This window comes from Gopherus evgoodei, chromosome 2 (genome assembly GCF_007399415.2).
Source record: "Gopherus evgoodei ecotype Sinaloan lineage chromosome 2, rGopEvg1_v1.p, whole genome shotgun sequence".
In the NCBI taxonomy this organism is placed as follows: Eukaryota; Metazoa; Chordata; order Testudines; family Testudinidae; genus Gopherus; species Gopherus evgoodei.
The window spans coordinates 129,304,266-129,324,733 of NC_044323.1; the positions used below are offsets into that span (position 1 = coordinate 129,304,266).

At 45.1% G+C, this 20,468-nt stretch overlaps 1 protein-coding gene across 5 annotated transcripts in view; it reads left to right on the plus strand.

Moving 5' to 3' along the window:
- Positions 1-20,468, plus strand: part of MTRR (5-methyltetrahydrofolate-homocysteine methyltransferase reductase) — a 146,397-nt gene that overhangs the window by 70,583 nt on the left and 55,346 nt on the right. For all 5 annotated transcript variants that reach the window (XM_030551684.1, XM_030551686.1, XM_030551683.1 and 2 more), the window contains one exon: positions 4,191-4,279. In XM_030551684.1, the coding sequence (XP_030407544.1) occupies positions 4,191-4,279 (89 nt within the window). The remainder of the gene's footprint in view (positions 1-4,190; positions 4,280-20,468) is intronic.

Consider the following 20,468-nt stretch of genomic DNA (forward strand, 5'->3'; position numbering starts at 1 on the left):
AATAAAATTACAGAGAATATATATGCATTGCAAGAAGTATCAAGAAGTAACAACAATAATAATACAGATATGTTTTGGGAGATGAGTGTGAAAGAGAATCTGTGTATGTGTCAGAGAGGGAGAGTGTGTGTGACTCGGAGACAGTGTGTGTGCTGGCTGCTGGGGAAGCTTCTGGTAAATGCCATGTGCTGTCTCTTTAAGGCACTCACTGAAGGCTCTCTTGCTCTGTCCTGAGCCCTGTTGTCTCCTGTCCCCCACTCTGTGGAGATGGGGAACATGGGCGGGGGGGGGGAGAGAGTGAGAGAGAGAGAGACAGGGACTGCGTGAGCTGGTTGCTGGGGAAGTCTCAGAAACTCGGTGCTGTCTCTTTAAGAATGGCACTCAGTCATTCACAGTTCAGACCTCAGACTGCAGCAGCTCCAAGTCATCCTACGCAGGATATCCCCTCTCCCCTGCTCTAGATGAGGTACAGGGGTGGGGGAGATGGACACCCTAACATCAGCCTCCCTTCTCCCCTCCCCCACCCACTCTGTACAGTCAGCAGGAGGGTCCGGGGAGCAGCTGCAGGATAGCAACGTGGCTGCAAAGCAGTGGGGCCAGGGGCATCTGAACACATGCTGCTGGATGTGCACACTCTGCTAATCAACTGGGCGGCACTTGAATTTCTCCTGAGCGGCTGCTCAACCAGGTAGCTTACAGGGAATTCAGATTCCAACCATTCTGGACTTGCTCCAAGAAGGCATGGACAGAGGCCTTCAGTCCAGTATCATTGCATGTCAAATGTCTGCTCTTAGTATTAGGCTATTCACAAAATCCTCAGACTCCCTGGCAGACAGTTCACAAATAGCCACATTGCTTTGAGCAGTCCGATAAGCCACACCAGCAGTCAGGCAGCTATTCCCAAAATAGGACCTTCCACTAGTTTTGAGACTCTGACTTCAGTGTTGGCCTTTTATTTATCTATTAACACTTGTTCCTTAGTAGCTGTCATGTCTGCCAGGCGAGTGTTGGAACTGGCAACCTTATCTATACAGGAACTTTACTTTGTGTTACACAAGGATAAGGTGGAGCTAAGGCCACCAGAATCCTGTCTTCCTAAAGTAAATTCCTCTTTCCATACTTTGCAACAGGTTGTGATTCTTTTATTCTGTCCAAAACACAACATCCAACTGAAAAGGTGTAGCACAGCTTAGGTTTTCAATACTCTTCTGATCTCTATCTCAAGCACATAGACTCCACAAGAATATTGGACTCCCTATTTGTGTCCTTCCACCTGAAATGCAGGGACTCTGCTTTCAAATTCTCCATTGTTAGGTGGATTAGAATATATATTGTGGAAGCCTACAGATCATCAGAGATTCTTGTCCCAGAAGGGATCAAGTCTCACTTCCTGAGTTCCTTAGCAACATCATGGCAGAATGACCAAATGTGTCCACTTCAGAAATTTGCGGAGCAGCTGTAACGAGGTTTCCAGTGTGCAACCTGGACTGTGGGACCACTGAGCCCTCCAATCCAACCAACCTGGGTGACCTCAGCATCTGATGCTGATGTCAAACTCTCGGCCTCTGATAGGCACAGCACTCACACAGACATCCACAGACACCCAACTGAGTTTCATGAATGATCTCCCAGCCAGTCATAAATCATCAATAGGGAGGCTCTGGCCAATTCCTTCCAGCTCCCCAGTCTTGACCCTAGAACTGTACCGTTTTGCACTGGTCAGATGTCTGGCAAGTGTAAGTTTATTAGCTAGTTCACCACTTTGCCAAAGGAATGTGGACATGTACCAGCTTTTGTAACCTGAGCTGAGATTTCCCAAGTACTTTAGACAAACTCACTGGTAAGGATAAAACATTAAAATAAATTTATTTACTACAGAAAAATTTTAAGTGATTATAAGTGGTAGGCATAAAGGTCAGAGAGAGTTACCTTAAGAAAATAAAAAGTAAACACACATTCTAAATCCTAAACTTTTAGTCTAAGCAAGAGTTGAATCAAACAGCTTTTCTCACCCTGACAGATAGTAAAAACAGTCTATAGTTCCTCAGTACAAAGGCTGGGAATAACTTCTAACTTGTGATCAAACTTCCCTAGTTCAAATTTTTGTCTTGTAGCCATTCTTCCAGCTATCGAGATGTGGGGGAGAGAGGCCCATTGATAATGGCACTGTCTCTCTTTTTATCCCTTCTTCCATCTACTAGAAAGATCCTTGCAGTTATGTGGGGGTCAGGCAGTTCCCATTGGTCAAGCAGTTTCCATTGTGCATGTGCCTTCTCTAGAAGCCTCTGGGATAGTGGATTGTATGTTGATGAGCCAATACCAACTGTCTGGCTATTGATGGCTCCTCCTTTGTTGTAACTGAAAGGCTGGTTGTGGGTGTTCCCAACCTCACAACATATTTCAGTAACACTTATAGTAATACTTCATAACTTCACATACATTGATAATACATACTATCCAACAGATTATTATTGTTCAACAGATCAAAACTTATAAAATGATACCTCACAAGGCATACTTTGTACAAAACATATATAATCATATCACAGTGGTGAATATGGGGGTTCCAAGGTGCCACTTTAATGTACAGAGTGTCACTTGGTCTACAATTTAACACTTTCATTAAACACTACAAGGTGGACCTTTCATCTTCTGCAGACACCTCCTTTGGCAGGTAAGTGCTGCAGGCAGTGGCCCAGAAATAGGCTTTTGAGAGAGCTCGCAAAAAGGGGGATACTTCTTTCCTACCAGGCTTTTGTTTCATAACCCTCCCTACATGTGTTCACTGCTCGCTACTTCCCAGCATTCAGGATTGTGGGAGATGCTGTGCTGTAGAACAGAAGATTTCTTATTGATAATTTTCATTCTGCTCGCAGCATCTTCTACCCACCCTGGATGGCTCATAACTTAAGAGTCATATACTAAATAAAACTGTTACCATATGACTATCTTCCTTGGTCTAATGTACATGGTTATTTCATTATCTCTGGAATATCTGCTAATGATGTTAAGTAAGTTTTATAGCTTGGCAATAGTGGGAGCAGAGGAGGTGTGGCCAGAGCATATGGTGCCAAAACACTGATCCGCCTCTGTGAGCTGCAGTGAGAAGCCCAGATGTCCAGAATTGTGGTCTGTGAATTTTCTGTGCTAGCAGAAATTATTGTTAAGAAATTTTCCATTCTGTGCACTGAGGTCCACAGATCCATTCCAGTTGGTACTTTACACTGTTTGCATGTTGGGGTTAGAATTGGGCCTGTCAGTCACTGGCAGCAGAGATTTGCCCCACCCTCTGAAGTTTCCTCAAGATTGTTCTGCCCTCTGACTGGCTAGTGGCTCAGCCAGACCTTGCAGCTACAGGTCTTTTCCAAGGGAAATATCAGACTTTATTTCAGATGTTCAGACTAATGGGCTCAGTAATGTGTCTGTCTGATTCCCAGCCAGGTCCAGAGGCCGTGTTTGCCTTTTGAGGAGATTGTTTCCTCAGCTCTGCTTCTCCTCCTGAGACATTTGCAGCAGATAATGTTGCTTCAGGGAGTGAACTAGGCTGAGAAAAGTCAGAGGCAAAAGGAAGGGGTCTGTGTCTCTGCCCTATTTCTCCTCCCTAGTCCTGCCTTCCCCTCAAGAGAAATCCCATTGAGTTGAGGGTAAGACCTCATACTGTATTAGCAGTTGATGAGCAGTCATTCTGTGCAGCTTTAGTGCTATTTTGCAGTGTGCCTGCGCTCGCTGTAACTAGGTTAACTCGAGAGGAGTTAACTTGAGCTAACTGTAGTAAAAACATAACCTTAGTGGTCAGTGGGCTGTGACAGAGTTGCAGCTTCCACAATCCATAGAGCTCCCAAACACTCCCATTGTAATGGAGAGCATAGGGGAAAACTCTGGAGAGCTTCTCTCCATGGAGATTTTTCCATCACATGGGAGATGGCAATAAGGCCTTCAAAATTCAGCTGTAAAGCATATAGTAATGTGTGTTTAGCAAACCCTATTTTATTTCACACCTTCAATAAGCTTGAGTTCTGTGGTAGGTTCTTCACTAGAGAATATTGATTAGGTATTTAATAAAAAATGCCAATAATTCAGAATATGGAGTACAGTTTAACTCTGATATTTTTTTAAAGAACAAATGCATTGTGACATTATTGCTGGCTTTAATTAATTAATTAATTAATTTCCATTTCTCCACTCCACAGGAGCAGCTCTGCCAGTGCATATACCTCAAAGAAGTACTGTGGAATTTATTCTTACCTGGAGTCTGGAAATAAGAGCAGTTCCCAGAAAGGTTTTGATATCTTGCTTCGCTATTTTTAAGAAAAGATCTTATAGATTTCAAGGCCAGAAGGGGTCATTGTGATAATCCAGTCTGACCATAACACAGGTTATAGAACTATCCCAAAATAATTCCTAGAGCATATCTCTTAGAAGAACATCCAGTCTTGATTTAAAAATTTCTGGTGATGGAGAATCCACCATGACCCTTGATACATTTTTGCAGTGGTTAATTACCCTCAGTGTTAAACATGTACACCTTATTTGCAGTCTGAATTTGTCTAACTCCAAATTCCAGCCATTTGATCATGCTATATCTTTCTTTGCTAGACTGAAGAGCCCATTATCAAATATTTGTTCCCTATGTGGTTTTTGTAGACTGTAATCAAGTTACCCTTTAGCCTTCTCTTTGTTAAGCTAAATAGATTGAGCTCTTTGAGTCTGTCCTGTAAGGTATGTTTTCTAATTCTTTAATAATTCTCTTGGCTCTAAAGCCACAAAACCTGTGCACACTGCCAGGATGCCAAATTTTCATGTCCATTTCTATTTCCACGATGCTCCTCTTCACATCCAGGCATGAAAGAGAGCAGATGCCTATATAAAGGGGAGTTCTTCTTTGAAGAGTGTCCCTGTGGTTGCTTCACTTTAGGTGAATCTGTGCCCTTGCACTTTTAACCGGAGATTTTTAGTAGTGCCTGATTGGGTCGCTCATGCATTGTCCCTGTCTTGCACTGCCTCGGGCGGTTACATAGCACTGTCCGACCAACCCTCCCTCAGTTCCTTCTCTACTGCCCTCAGTTTGAGATGGCAGCATCTGACAGAGGTTCCCCATCACCCTCTCAGAGGAAGGAGCACTCCTCTAAAAAGGTGACAGAGAAACGAGGACTGATCTCCCCTTCTCAGAAGCCCATGAAAAAGAGACATTCCCCAACACTTCAGACCCCGTCGGTACTGGCCGCACTGAGACCATCTGCTTCAGGCACATGGCTATCCGGTACTGTGGGTACTGTGTGAGCCAAAGACGCTAAGCATCTGGCTCAGAAAAAGACAAAAAAGGGAAACCTGGCATCCTTCCCTTTGTACCGCTGAAGCCACTCAAACATGCAGCACCAAGCTGCTCAGCAGTGCTACAGTCTGTGGCACCACTGTGATGTTCCCCTCTGGTCTTTTCTAGACTGGTGATCTGCTAGATCACTCCAATCCTTGACTCTGGGAGCCAGTCTTACACTGCTCTGCTGTGAGAACTCCCATACCTGAGCTGCTCATGCACAGCCTCTGGCATGTAAGCTGCTCCTTGGATTGTGCAGCCGAATGAGACTAGTCAATATCTCTGGTCCTAGACACAACCCTAGGAACATCCATCTTGCAGTGTCCAGTTATGCCTGCTGGACACTGCAAGCTTATATGAGTTCGGCAATTTAACAAAGAAATTAATATGCACCAGGCTTATTATCCCAAGGGGAGTCTCTGACATGCTTCAAACCAAACACACTGCTTCAGGTAAAATAAACAGATTTATTAACTATTGTGACAAAGTTCTTCCTCTACCTTGGTGGATCCTGCGCTTATTGGTGGATTTGCTTGCCTCACAGATTCATCCTCTGGGTCGGGAAACAGCCCAGAGACCTTCCCCTCTGGTAGGAGCCACAGTCCAAGTCCATTCCTCCTGTGTTTGATCAGGAGTTGGGAGGTTTGGGAGAAACCCGGGCCTGCCCTCTACTCCGGGTTCCAGCCCAGGGCCCTGTAGACTGCAGCTATCTAGAGTGCCTCCTGGTACAGTTGCGTGACAACTACAGCTCCTGGACTACTTCCTCATGGCCTCCTCCCAACACCTTCTTTGTCCTCACCACTGGACCTTCCTCCTGATGTGAAGTCCCTTCCAATCCTGATGTTCTATGATTCTATATCTGATAACACTCGTACTTCTCAGACCTCCAGCAGTATGCCTACTCACTCTCAGCTTCTTGCCCACCTCCTGCTCCCAGTTCCTTGCATGCTCTTCCTCTCCTCTGGCCTGACTTGAGTGAGCCCTTCTATAGCATCAGAGGGGCCTTAATTAGCGTCAGGTGCTTAACAGCCTCACCTGACTCTTAGCAGGTTAATTGGAGTCAGGTGTTCTCATTAGCCTGGAGCAGCCCCTGCTCTGCTCACTCAGGGAACAGAAAACTGCTTATCCAGTGGCCAGTAGATCTTCCTTCTGCTGTTCCCAACTGATATGGGTCTATCACACTACAAAAATAGATCTTAAGTATTATAAATCAAAGCATAAGTCGGATTTGGTCTAATGAAATAAAAGGAAAATGCATTCTAAGCTGATCTTAACACTTTCAATGCCCTTACAAACTTAGATGCGTCTCACCAGTTTGGCTGGTTGCCCTTCAGCCAGGTCGTCCTCTTTGATCAGTGCTTCAGTTGCTTGGTGGTGATGTCTGTAGATGGAGGTGGAAGAGAGAGGAAGAGCATGGCAAATGTCTCTCCCTTTTATCATGTCCTTTCTTCCCTCATGTCCAGAGTCTGGTGAGTGTTTCCTCATCGCAGTCTCAAACTGACCAAAGGAAGGGGGGTGACTTACTCAAGAGTCCAACAGATCCTTCATTGTTACCTAGGCCAATGTCCTTTGTTCCTGTGAGGATGTGCTGGGTTTGTCCCATACCTGCCCTGATGAGGTGTGAACTGCCCCTCTGCTCTTGGAGAGTTTTTGCATGGGCTTGCATTAAGCCATGAGGACACATTTTCAGCCTCATAATTATATACATGAAATTACAACCTATAACATTACTATAACAGTAATGCTCAGTGCATCATGAGCCTTCCGAAGACACCTGACATGACAAACTTTGCATTAGATACCACACAATCATATTATAAGGATGAACATGGGGGTACTGGGTGTTCCCCCAAGGTACAGAACATCACAACCACCTTCTGCCTCCACAGCATATAGCACACAACTCTTGGCATCGACAACCGCAGTAAAGGCAACCAGTGCTGTCAACAACACCCTCGGTACCCATGCTCTCAGCACCACAGCAATTTCTATGACATAAAAAACGTTTAGCCTCCTCGGCACCAGAATCTCCACTCCTCAGTACTGACCTTACTCCAGCACACTTTGTACTGTGCCAACTTACCACACCACCCAGACCAGCTCTTCCTTTATCCAGTGACGAGAATGATGAAGGGGAAATCTATTTCTAGAGCTACATAAATACCACCCCAGACCTGAAACTCAAGGATGGAACAGATTCCCATGGATGCTGCCACCAATGCCATTCCCACCACAGTGGGCTTATTGGGACCCATTGGCAGCGTTCTGCTAACACTATCCTAAGCCTCCCGGTCCACACAGGGAGAAGTCAAGGTATTCTCCATTACCCTCCGTACCTGGACCCTCTAAACCTCTGGCTCAGTGGGGAATCCTGCTCTAACACACTGACCTGGGTTCATGCAACAGTGCAGCCGGACTAGTCGGCTGTCCCTGGGCTACTTCCTTCCCTCCCCTCGAGGTGTACCTGGATCCTGGGGTCATCCTCCATCTCACTGGGATTTATGGCCAATGGTATTCCCAGCAGCTATTTGGTGTCTGGAGTGGCTGGAAGCTTGGGCAAGTCCTCAGGGCAGCAGAGGTATTCCTCGGCATCCAACTGCAGCAGTGGGGGAGAAGTATCTGTCTCCCTCGGCAGTTCAACTGAGCTGCATGGCCTACCTCTTGTACATCCTGTTCCACTCCTCTGCTTCCGCTGGGCCGGGCATGGCCTTCCAGGCTCTATCCACCAGGGGGCTGGTTGTGGTCCCTCCAAATCATTCTCTGAGGGAGGTCATGCCTCCTTGCTATAGCACATCCTTTTTGTCCTCAGGTAACAATTTAAAGCCCTCATATCCAAGGGTCTGATCCTAGCTTGCACAGATTTACGAGCTTCACTGGAAGCCGCAGACACAGGGGCCTGGTCCATTGCCACAGCCATAGTAATGTGACAAGCCTCCTGGCTCCACTTCTCAGGTTTTCCAAAAGAAATACAACTGTCAAGGATTTCCTGTTCAAAGGACTCAAGCTGTTTGCAGCCAAAAAGGATGAGTCCCTTCCAGGGCGACTCTGAGATCCTTGGACATATGCATGTCTACACAAAAGAACGAACGGGAAGTATTACTTGACACAAAGATCTAGAGCCACACCTTTCACCCAACCTCAGAGGCAATATGACCCGCGAAGGCGGTGACAGAGACCCTCAAGATGGAGACCACTCCCTTCTCAGTCCTTGATGTCCCAACAACTCCCTCTAAACAACAATTTTGAAGGTTTGATTGAGGATCAGAGACATCTCCTTCTTTTTCTGTTGTTAGAACCATCCATCCATTCGGAGACCATCTGATTCTATACCACCCAGTATGGCAAAAAATCACATCAGACAAATGGGCATTAGAAATCATCAAGACTGGCTATTGCATCCCATTTACCTCCATCCCCCCAACCAACCCTCCCTCCTCATCCCTCTTCAGTGACCCTTTTCACAAACACCTACTGCAGCAGAAGGTAAACCAACTCATACACCTAGGTGCAGTAAAGCCAGTACCAACACAACCTAGATGGAAGGGTTTCTACTCCCATTATTTTCTAACTCAGAAAAAAACCAGGGGATGGTGGCCCATTCTTGACTTAAGAAAACTCAACAAATCCATGAAGACCCAGCAATTTAGGATGGCCCCTGTCAAAGTTAGAATCAGGACTCACAATTTGTCAGACCACTCTGTTTTATTAGCGCAGCGCTCCGCCAATAACACCCAGATAATGTTAGTGGCCATGCAAGACCCAAACAGTCTTATTTATACAGATAAAAGAGCGGGAATTAGACAAAGGGACAAAGAAAGCAAAACAGTAAAATTCACCTGGGGCACAGCATGCATATCCTACTTCCTTACTAACTCTTATCGATCTAAGGCTAATACTTCACCAATTGCCCTTAAACGGTGCAGTTGTTCTATGTTAAAGTCTGTATTCCTGACACCTGGATTGCAGCATTCCAACAGTTTTGCTTAAAGGTACAGACAGCATTTCTTTAATCCTTTCTATTTTCACAATATAATTCATTCTACTTTCACACCCCTCTAGCAATGATAATTCTAACACTAGAACAAGGGGACTGGTTCTTAGCTCTTGACTTCCACGATGCATATTTCCACATAACAGTACATCCCTCACACAGGAGGTTTCTCAGTTTTTTTCTGGGAACAGATAATTTCAAGTACTGAGTACTCCCTTTCAGCTCATCTGCAGCTCCACAGGTAGTCTCAAAAATCCTTGCAGTGGTGGCAGCTCATCTCCACGGATAAGGGGTCATAATATTCCCCATCTTTAAGATTGCTTACTCAAAGCCTCGATTCGGAAAGAAGCAATAGAAACTACCCAAAAGTCAGTAGCTCTCTTCATACAACTAGGGCTACAAATAAACTAACAAAAATCAACATTCACACCTGTGCAGAGACTGGTGTTCATTGGGGCCTACCTCGACTCTCTAGATCAGGTGTCGACATCCTTTTGGAAGTGATGTGCCAAGTCTTCATTTATTCACTCTAATTTAAGGTTTTGCATGCCAGTAATACATTTTAACATTTTTAGATGGTCTCTTTCTATGTCTATAATATATAACTAAACTATTGTTGTATGTAAAGTAAATAAGGTTTTAAAAATGTTTAAGAAGCTTCATTTAAAACTAAATTAAAATGCAGAGCCCCCCCAGACTAGTGGCCAGGACCCAGGTAGTGTGAGTGCCACTGAAAATCAGCTCACGTGCTGCCTTCAGCACCCATGCCATAGGTTGCCTACCCCTGCTCTAGATGCCCCAGCACAGATTTTTCCACTCTAGTCCACCTAATCCTTATAACGCAAACCAGCCTGCAGACATTGGCCAGGACCTGCCTCCAACTGTTGGCCGTATGTCAGCAATGACATTTGTCATCAAACACTCAAGACTGCACATGCAGTGCCTACAAAGCAAGCTCAGGACAGTATATATTCCACACAGACACAGTACAAACAAGCATCTTACGATGCCGACCAAAGTAAAAAATTCTCTGGACTCAACCACACAACGTTTGCATAAGTGTTCCCTTTGTGCAGACCCTTCCATCGATGCTACTCATAACGGACACTTCTCTGCTAAGTTGGGAGGCACAACCACACAATCTAAGGTTGCTGGTCCCCGTCGGACTCAACATTACACATAAACCTACTGAAGCTGTGGGCAGTCCGCAATGCATGCTCACACTTCCTAACCGTGATCAGGGACAAAGACATAAAGGTGCTGATGGACAACATCACTTGTTCCGCCAAGGAGGGGCACGGTCACACTCCCTGTGCACAGAAGCCATGCTCCTATGGAACTGCTGAATCTGCCACAACATTGACATCTCAGCCTTCTATCTACCAGGATGCTAAAACACTACTGCAGACACACTGAGCAGAAAATTTTCCCAGAACCACGAGTGGGAAATGAACACCAGGGTACTGCAGAACATATTCAGACACTGGGGGTTCCCAGCTATAAACCTCTTTGCAACAACCCAGAATGCCAGGTGCCCATGCTTCTTCTCCAGAGCAGGACTGGGATCTCGTTCTCTAAGCGATGCTTTGCTCCTCAAATGGGATGCACATCTACTGTATGATTTCCCCTCCCCCTTTTCTAGCCAGGGTCATACACAAGATAAGGACCAACTAGTCCAGAGTCACCTTGATAGCCCCCCACATGGCCCAGACGAATGTGGTTTTCCTTACCTCTTGAAGATTTCTGTGTGCTCACAATGCACTCTTCCTCATCTCTTGCCTCAGGATGCAGGCCAGATCTACCACCCAAACTTGGCAAGACTACACCTGAAAGCATGGCTACTCCATGGTTCTGAGACAATGTAATGACCTATTCAGAGGAGGTAAGGGACATTCTTTTAAACAGCAGAAAATCTACTACACAGATTTACCTACCTGTGCAAATGGAAGAAATTCCATAGCCAGTGCCAGAATAGGCAAACAATAGCAACTACCTCTCCTTTATTAATAGTAATGGATTACACACTGGAACTCAAGAAATCTGGTCTCTGAGTGAGCTCGATCAGAATGCGTCTTGCATCAATCATGGCATTCCCTCACTAAGTAGATGAGTTCTTGATCTTTTCTCACTCTCCAGCTATACGCTTCCTCAAGGGTCTTCATAGCCTTCACCCTGAAATATCTGCCCCTACTCCATCATGGAACTCAGTCTGGTGCTGCAATGTTTTATGGTGGCCACTTTTGACCTATTAGCAACATGTTCACTTCTCCACCTTTCAGTGAAGGTGGTCTTCCTCATTGCTATCACATCTGCCTGATGAGTTGTAGAACTGGGAACCTCATGACACCCCCCACCACTCATACAATATTTTTCAAAAACAAAGTTATCCTATAGTGATGGGCTAGGTCACAGAGACCCCCTTGGGACTGTCACCTGATGTGCTGAAACTACCTTTGAAAACTACCATTTTCTTTGCCAGCTTGGGATTCCAGCACTCTGTCTTGTTGAGCCAGACATGCTAGCCTGCTGCAACACAGACCCAGGGTGTGAGCCGTGCCCCAAAAGCTGCAGACTTAACTGAAAAGAGCTCAGCAAATACTCATATCTTCAATACCCAGACACCCTGCTCCCAATGACATCCCCAAATAAATCTGTTTTACTCTATATAAAGCTTATACAGCGTAAACTCATAAATTGTCTGCCCCCTGTAACACTGATAGAGAGAGATGCACAGCTGTTTGCTCCCCCAGGTATTAATCACTTACTCTGGATTAATTAATAAACAAAAGTGACTTTATTAGGTATAAAAAGTGGGATTTAAGTGGTTTCAAGTAATAACAGACAGAACAAAGTACATTACCAAGCAGAATAAAATAAAACACGCAAGTCTAAGCCTAATACATTATGAAACTGAATACAGGTAAATCTCACCCTCAGAGATGTTCCAATAAGCTTCTTTCAGAGACTAGACTCCTTAGTCTCGTCCCAATCCTTTCCCTTGGTACAGTCCTTGTAAGTTTCAGCTCAGGTGGTAACTAGGGGATTTCTCATGACTGGCAGCCCACTTTGTTCTCTTCCACCCCCTTTTATAGCTTTGGCACAAGGCAGGAATCTTTTGTCTCTCTATGTCCCCACCCATCCTTCTAAATGGAAAAGCACCAGGTTTAATTCCAGTACCAGGTGACATGGTCACATGTCCTGCAAAACCCCAAGCCTCTGTTCTTCCCAGTCTGACTCACAGGAATGCAGGAAGGCTTGCAAGTAAACAGAGCCATTTACAACCAATCGTTCTAGTCAATGGGAACCATCAAGATTCTAAACCACAATTAATTGCCTGCACTTTGCATAATTACAACAAGACTTCAGAGTTACACTTCGTATTTCTAATTTTAGATACAAGAATGATACATACATACAAATAGTATGAATACTCAGTAGATTATAAGATTTGTAATGATACCTTACAAGAGACCTTCTGCATGAAGCATATTCCAGTTACATTATATTCACACTCATTAGCATATTTCCATAAAACATATGGAGTGCAATGTGACACCTATGACCACATTCCAATCTCCTACCTAAAATAAGTTCATCATTCCATTTGAAGCAACCCATCCATCTCCCATTGTTCTTCCCAAAACCTCATGGGAAGAAATGAGAAGCAGTTCTTCATATCCTGGATGTCTTTCAGAAAGTCACCAAAGTTATTTCTTTCCATGATTGAATGACACTAAGGGAGACACTATATCCAAACAAAGGCTGTCAAAATAGATCTCCGGCTACATTGACTTTTGTTATTGCCAGTAATAGTTACAGCCCCCACCGGGGAACCACACACACTCCACCAGAGCACTCTACATTGACAGCTTTCCTCAACAATGTGCCTATTATGGACATCTGCAAAGCAGCAACCTAGGCATCAACCAATATGTTCACACAGCACTATGCCATAGAGCAGCATTCATCGTCAGATGCTCTACTGGGGGCTTTGCTACACTGGAGAGTTGTAGTGCTGGTGATGTGGTTACAGCGCTGCAACTCAGTCTGTGTCCACACTTGCAAAGCACAGCCAGCGCTGCAACTCCCTGGCTGCAGTGCTGGCTGTACACCTGGTCTGCTTGGGGTGTAGCGATTCCAGCGCTAGTGATGCAGCGCTGGTCATCAAGTGTGGCCACCAAAAGCGCTTTTATTGGCCTCCAGGGTATTAGGAGGTATCCCAGCATACCTCTTCAGCCAGTCTGCTCATCGTTTCGCACTCCACTGCCCTGGGCTCAGGTGACCCGCCCTTTAAATGCCCCGAGAATTTTAAAAATCCCCTTCCTGTTTGCTCAGCCAGGTGTGGAGTGCAATCAATCAATCAATCAATCACTGACTATGCCTCTACACCCCAAACGAGCCCCAGCATGGAACACTTGCGAGCTGCAGGACCTGATCAGTGTTTGGGGTGAGGAAGCTGTGCAGTGCTCCAGCTGTAGAAATTATGATACCTATGGGCAGATATCAAAGTCCATGCTGCAAAGGGGCCATGAACGGGATGCGTTGCAGTGCAGGGTTAAAGTAAAGGAGCTGCGGAGTGCCTGTTGCAAAGCCCATGAGGGAAACCGCCACTCAGGAGCTGCCCCCACAACCTACCGTTTTTACAAGGAGCTGGATGCCATACTTGGGTGTGACCCCACTGCCAATCCGAGGACCACGATAGAGAGTTCAGAGCAGGGAGAAGAGGGGGAGAGTGTAGAGGAAACCGAGAGTGAGGCTACTGGGGTGGAGGAAGACACCCCGGAGGCATGCAGCCAGGAGCTCTTCTCAAGCCAGGAGGAAGCTAGCCAGTCGCAGCAGCTGGAACTTGTTGGTGAAGAAGAAGCAGAGGAGCGGGTTCCTGGTAAGCAGCTTTTATTTTAAGGATGGAAATGTTTTGGGAGAGGGGGAGGGGGGGAGTTATGGCTGCATGCATGCATGGCTAGATGTGGAATAGCCCATTGATTTTGTCTATCACGTCTCGGTAATCGGCCTCAGTAATCTCTTCAAAAGTTTCAGCCAGAGCGTGGGCAATGCGCTTGCTCAAGTTTATAGGGAGAGCCACGTGGTCCTTGTCCCGGTCAGACTAACTCGTCCGCGCCACTGTGCCGCGAGGGGTGGGGGGACCATTGCTGCACGCAGGCAAGCTGCATAGGGACCAGGGCGGAATCCACATTGCTGTAGAAGACCCTCCCGCTCTTCCTAGGTAACATGCAGCAGTGATATATCTGGCAGTAGAAAATCCTGTTGAAAATGTAGGGATACTGTTCAGTGCAGGTCCCCCCCCAGCTGCTCTCTGCTTTCCCCAATGCACAGAAACCGCAGTGAGCCCTGACTCAAGCAGCTCCCCTTCCCAGGTGAGTCACAGCAGAAACACTCACCATGTCTTCGCTGCTGTGGCCTCTCTGTGCTATGTTTGCTATGTGTAAATGATGCTACAAATAGTCTACAAACTCCTTCACTGTGATAATAAACAATGCAGCCTCTGTATTAAATGTTTCTATTTCTGTTTTTTTAAGTGTCCTTGAATCCTCTGGCCCTATCACAGCCTGCTGAAAAACTACAGAACTTGAGGCGTAAACCAAGGAAAAGCAAAGAAGATTTGGTGAAAGCAGTTATGAATCAGTATGCCAGAGAAAGGAAGAGGCTGCAGGACTGGAGAGAGAAAATGCATGAGTGGAGGGAAACACAAAGCAGGAGAAAGGAATTGGCTACCAAGAAAAGCACAAAGCAGCTGATAAGCCTCCTGGCGTGCCAAATGGACTGTATGCAGTCTCTCGTAGCCATTCAGGCAGATCAGTACAGTGCTAACCCCCCACACATACACCTCCCAAAGCTCTCTCCCTTGTGCCCCAATGTTTGCTCAAAACCCCTTTCTCCAGCAGCCTGGTTCTTACCACCACCAGCTGCCCCCAACACCTGTACATTCACCTACCAGCCCTGAGAACTACGATCCTTACCTATGCACTCAACCCCCATCACCATGCAGCATATTAATCCTGAAGTGCAGCAGGCATTGCACAGCAATCCAGGCAGGACATATTCAAACCTCTGAATGTACAGTCCAGCACCCTATCCCCCTGCCCTTTTATGTACTGTATTTTGAATAAATGATTTCTTGGCTTTTAAAATATTTTTTATTATTGCAGAAAGTGAAAAATACTGTACCCAAAGGGAAAAACAGGCACAGCAAATCATTGTAACCACTGCATTTCACACCCGTTCAAGGACCAAACATTACTGTTGGCTTTCAGCCTCAAATTGCTCCCTTAAGGCATCCCTAATCCTTGAAGCCCTGTGCTGGGCCTCTCTAGTAGCCCTGCTCTCTGGCTGTGCAAATTCAGCCTCTAGGCGTCGAACCTCGGAGGTCCATTCCTCACTGAATGTTTCACCCTTCCCTTCACAAATATTATGGAGGGTACAGCACGCGGATATAACAGCGGGGATGCTGCTTTACCCCAAGTCTAGCTTCCCATAAAGATACCTCCAGCGTCCCTTTAAACGGCCGAAAGCACACTCCACAGTCATTCTGCACCGGCTCAGCCTGTAGTTGAACCGGTCCTTGCTCTTGTCAAGCTTCCCTGTATACGGTTTCATGAGCCATGGCATTAAGGGGTAAGCGGGGTCTCCAAGGATCACAATGGGCATTTCGACGTCCCCTACTGTGATCTTGCGGTCTGGGAAAAAAGTCCCGGCCTGCAGCTTCCTGAACAGGGCACTGTTCCGAAAGATGCGTTAATCATGCACCTTTCCAGGCCATCCTGAGTAAATGTCAGTGAAACGCCCACGGTGATCCACAAGCGCTTGGAGAACCACAGAGAAATACCCCTTGCGATTAATGTACTTGGATGCCAGGTGGGGTGGTGCCAGAATAGGAATATGCATCCCATCTATCGCCCCTCCACGGTTAGGGAAACCCATTTGTGCAAAGCCATCCACAATGTCCTGCACATTCCCCAGAGTCACGGTTCTTCTTAGCAGAATGCGATTAATGGCCCTGCAAACTTGCATCAACACTATTCCAACGGTTGACTTTCCCACTCCAAACTGGTTCACGACCGATCGGTAGCTGTCTGGAGTTGCCAGCTTCCAGATTGCAATAGCCACCCGCTTCTCCACTGGCAGGGCAGCTCTCAATCTCGTGTCCTTGCACCGCAGGGTGGGGGAGAGCTCCTCACACAGTCCCATGAAAGTGGCTTTTCTCATCCAAAAGTTCTGCAGCCACTGTTTATCATCCCAGACTTGCAGGACAATGTGATCCCACCACTCAGTGCTTGTTTCCCGAGCCCAAAGGCGGCGTTCCATGGTGCTGAGCACATCCGTTACTGCCACAAGCAATTCAGTGTCTTGCGCGTCAGGTGAATCAATATCATCGTCTGACTCCTCACTGTCACTTTGGAGCTGAAGGAATAGCTCAACTGCCAAACGTGATGTGCTGGCAACATTCATCAGCAAGGTCCTCAGCAGCTCGGGCTTCATTTCTAACAGAAATCACGCTGCAGACTCACAATGGCGCCAAACTGCTGGGATGTGTAGCGATGCACCACGGGGCGTTGGGACAGGAAGTGGAATGACCTGCACCCTTCCGTCCCCTTCCCACAACCCACGGCGCCAAAATGGGACGAGGCGCTCTGTGGGATAGCTGTCCACAATGCACCACTCCCAACAGTACTGCAAATGCTGCAAATGTGGCCACACTGCAGCGCTGGTAGCTGTCAGTGTGGCCACACTGCAGCGCTGTCCCTACACAGTGGTACGAACACAGCTGTAACTCCCAGCGCTGCACAAATGTAAGTGTAGCCATACCCTGGGACTTTTGGTTTTATCATCCATCACAACTGCAACTCCGAAGACCCTTCCACTGAGGGGCACTACCCTAGTCACCTACAGTCGATTAGAATATATATATTTTACTTGCATTTCAGCATATAGAGCAGTACAAAAAAGTCCTTGTCTGGATTAAATTTTAGTTTGTACTGATTTCGCTAGTGCTTTTCACATCGCCTGTTGTAAAATTAGGCAAATATCTAGATGAGTTGACATATCCCCTGGAAAACTTCTGCGTAATCCCAGGGGTACATGTACCCCTAATTGAGAACCACTACATTACAGTACAAAGTCATTTGGGTAGGGACAGTGGATAGGATTCATAAAAGTATCTAGCTGTTCAGCTTCCATTTCAATGGAACTTAGGTGCCAAAACACCTTTGTGAATCCCACCCAGGGTCTTCTGGCTTTGAACAGCCCCAAGCACATTGGTGCTTAATAAATAATAATAAAGCATTAAGACAACTTCTTACCTATGTCTCCCTGAAGGATCTTGGCTACAGTAAAGCCTTGTGATATGCAAAGAAGTAAACCAGTTATAAAAATGTTTCATTTCAAATGATCCCAGAATGAATTACAGCCATAACAAGCTACAAAGACAAGTGTTTATTCGCACACTCAAATGAAGACGTATCAGCAACATTAACTCAAAGGTTAGCGCAGGCCATTGAGGATTTCCACATCTAACTGACATAACAGAAGGGATTCAGGAAGGTGGAATGCAGTTGCCCAAGATGAACACCAGAGTAACACCGTTATTCTGACATAAGTAGAAGTGATGTATTTAATGTCATCCAAAATACAGCAGCCTCCTATCACTATCCTGGGTTTTGCTCAATTACAATTAGTAATAGTTTGCTGTATCAATAAAGATGCAGAAGAAACAGAAGCTGTCCAGAGATGGGTGGCAAACACAACGGGAGGAATGGAGAGTCCTACATATGAAGAGAAATTTTAAAACAATTTAATATTCAAAATGGGACTAGACATTTAAACATTCACAGTTCCACTAGATTGGAGCTGGATGAAATTTTTTTGAATTCAAATCTCACTTCAAAAAAATAAAAAATTTGAAAAATAATACTTTTTCCTTTTTTACCAGCTCTAATTACATAGGATAAAATATTTTAAAAAACAATGAGTATATAAACCCTCATGTTTCACAACATAATCTATTCCCTAATGAGGGATAGGAAGAAACTTCCCCAATAGATTGGCTGTTTACAACAGGGTTTCTCTGCACCGTTAAAGAATCTGGTACTGGTTATTGTCAGAGACTGGATCCTGAATTAGATGGGCCACTGCTCCGACTTGGAGAGGAGAATGCTACATGCTGAATTCCTGCAGAATCTTGGGATTCCCTATGGAGGTTTTCAGTCCAAGCACTAAGGCACCCCCTGGCTTTCTTTGCTTGTGATATCTGACACAGAACAAAGGTAGTACGTGGAGCTTGGTGAAACTTCTTGAATTACCATTTTTTGGTGAAAAACTGATAATGAAATGTTTTGCCAATTTTTCAGTTTGAAATGACTTTTTGTTTTAAAAGATTCTTTATATTTTCTCTAAAAAATAAATAAAGGTGGTTAAAAGCTGAACAAAAATGTTTTATTTAGTCAAAATGAAACATTTAATAGACTCAGAGAAAATGTGGAAGAGACCTTGAGAGGTCACTTAGTTGAGCCCTTGGCACTGAGGCATGAATAAGTATCCCTGACCATCCCTGACAGGCATTTATCTAACCTCTTTTTAAAAACTGCCAGTGACAGGGATTCCACAGCCTCCCTTGGTAACCTATTCCAGTGGTTAACTATCCTTATAGTGGGAAAGTGTTTATTAGTATCTAATGTACATCTCCCCTGCCGTAGATTAAGCCCATTACTTGTCCTACTTTTGTTGAAAATGGAGAACAAAAAATTGAGAACCAAAAAATCGTTTTTGGAGCAGCTATAGTACTATTTCTGTAGGCCATAGTAAGAATGACGACAACAACAAATAATTTAAAATTAAGACTGATTTTCTTTCCTTCCTTGAGAATAGCTGCTATAGACTTTGTCAAAGACTACCCATTACATGCAGATATTAAGTGTTGAAGCTGAACTCTTCTTTCTGTGTGTGCAAATGATTTTCTTAATAGTCACATGCACTTTATATAAACAAATTCAAGGTGTTTGATCTACCAAAAAAAGTAAGAAAGAAGTATGAGCTCTTATTAAGAGACCAAGAGGGTAAATGATATATGGGGACCAGTTGTGCTACCAGGGGCAGAAACCTAAGGTATGTCTACACTGCACACCATTGGTAGTGGCATGTAAGATATGCATAGCTACATGCTGTGGTGAAAAGCAGGCTGCATCCACGTTGTGGTATGTAGCCACATGCAGCAGTGAAAGGCTCTGGCAGTGGGGAGGTAAAGGGAGAAAGCTCCAGCAGGTCTCTGTGGCAGGGAAAGGTTTGGGAGTGGGACTAAAAATAGCAGTGTAGCTGGAGAAGGCACTGCTTTGGCGTGTAGAGAGCTGTATATACTCACAGGGTTCAGACATGTCTTTATACCTAAGCCATTGTCTCACTGTCTACACTGCTGTTTATATGCATGCTGCGGGGGGTGTAATTTATGGTGTGTGCAATGAGTGTGCAGTGTAGACATACCTTTAGTTTATAGGGCATTGACCTGAGTAGATCCATTAAGCTTAAAATGAACTGACTGCAGTTGATCTGACATCTAACAATAAAACAATTTTCTTGTGTTGCAGAACTACCTAGTTGTGCTGTCTGTAGTGAATCTGTTCTCATCTGTCTTCTTACACTACCATATTTCTTCATGTACAAGCCATTATCAATAAGCAGGCACATGTTTATTTTGTATTTTTTTCAAAAAGGTTTCCCCTTTTAGCCGCTTCACCTTTACCAGGCAAGCCACATGAGACATATAATTAAGGACCACATTCTGATAACCTTACTCACATTCAGTAGGACCTTGCTCAGTGAGTGGTCCCATTGAAATGTATGGTACTTCTCATGGAATATGGTGCTACTTCAACATGAAGATGGCAAAATTTAGCCATAAGTGCAAAATCGAAGCTGTGTTTGCTAACCAAAGTTATCCTGTTCATGTTACATTTGCAGTATTATTACTAGAAATGGGTGGGCTGCTGCATCCAAACGATCCAGAATGTTTTTTATTTTAATCATAACTCCCATGTTCTTTAATTCTACAATAACTTGGAAAAATGCAGATTTTGTAGCTGAGCCAGTACAGCTGGGGAATTTGATTTCACAACCAATGAAAATTACTTCCTTTACACTTAATGCCTGGAAATA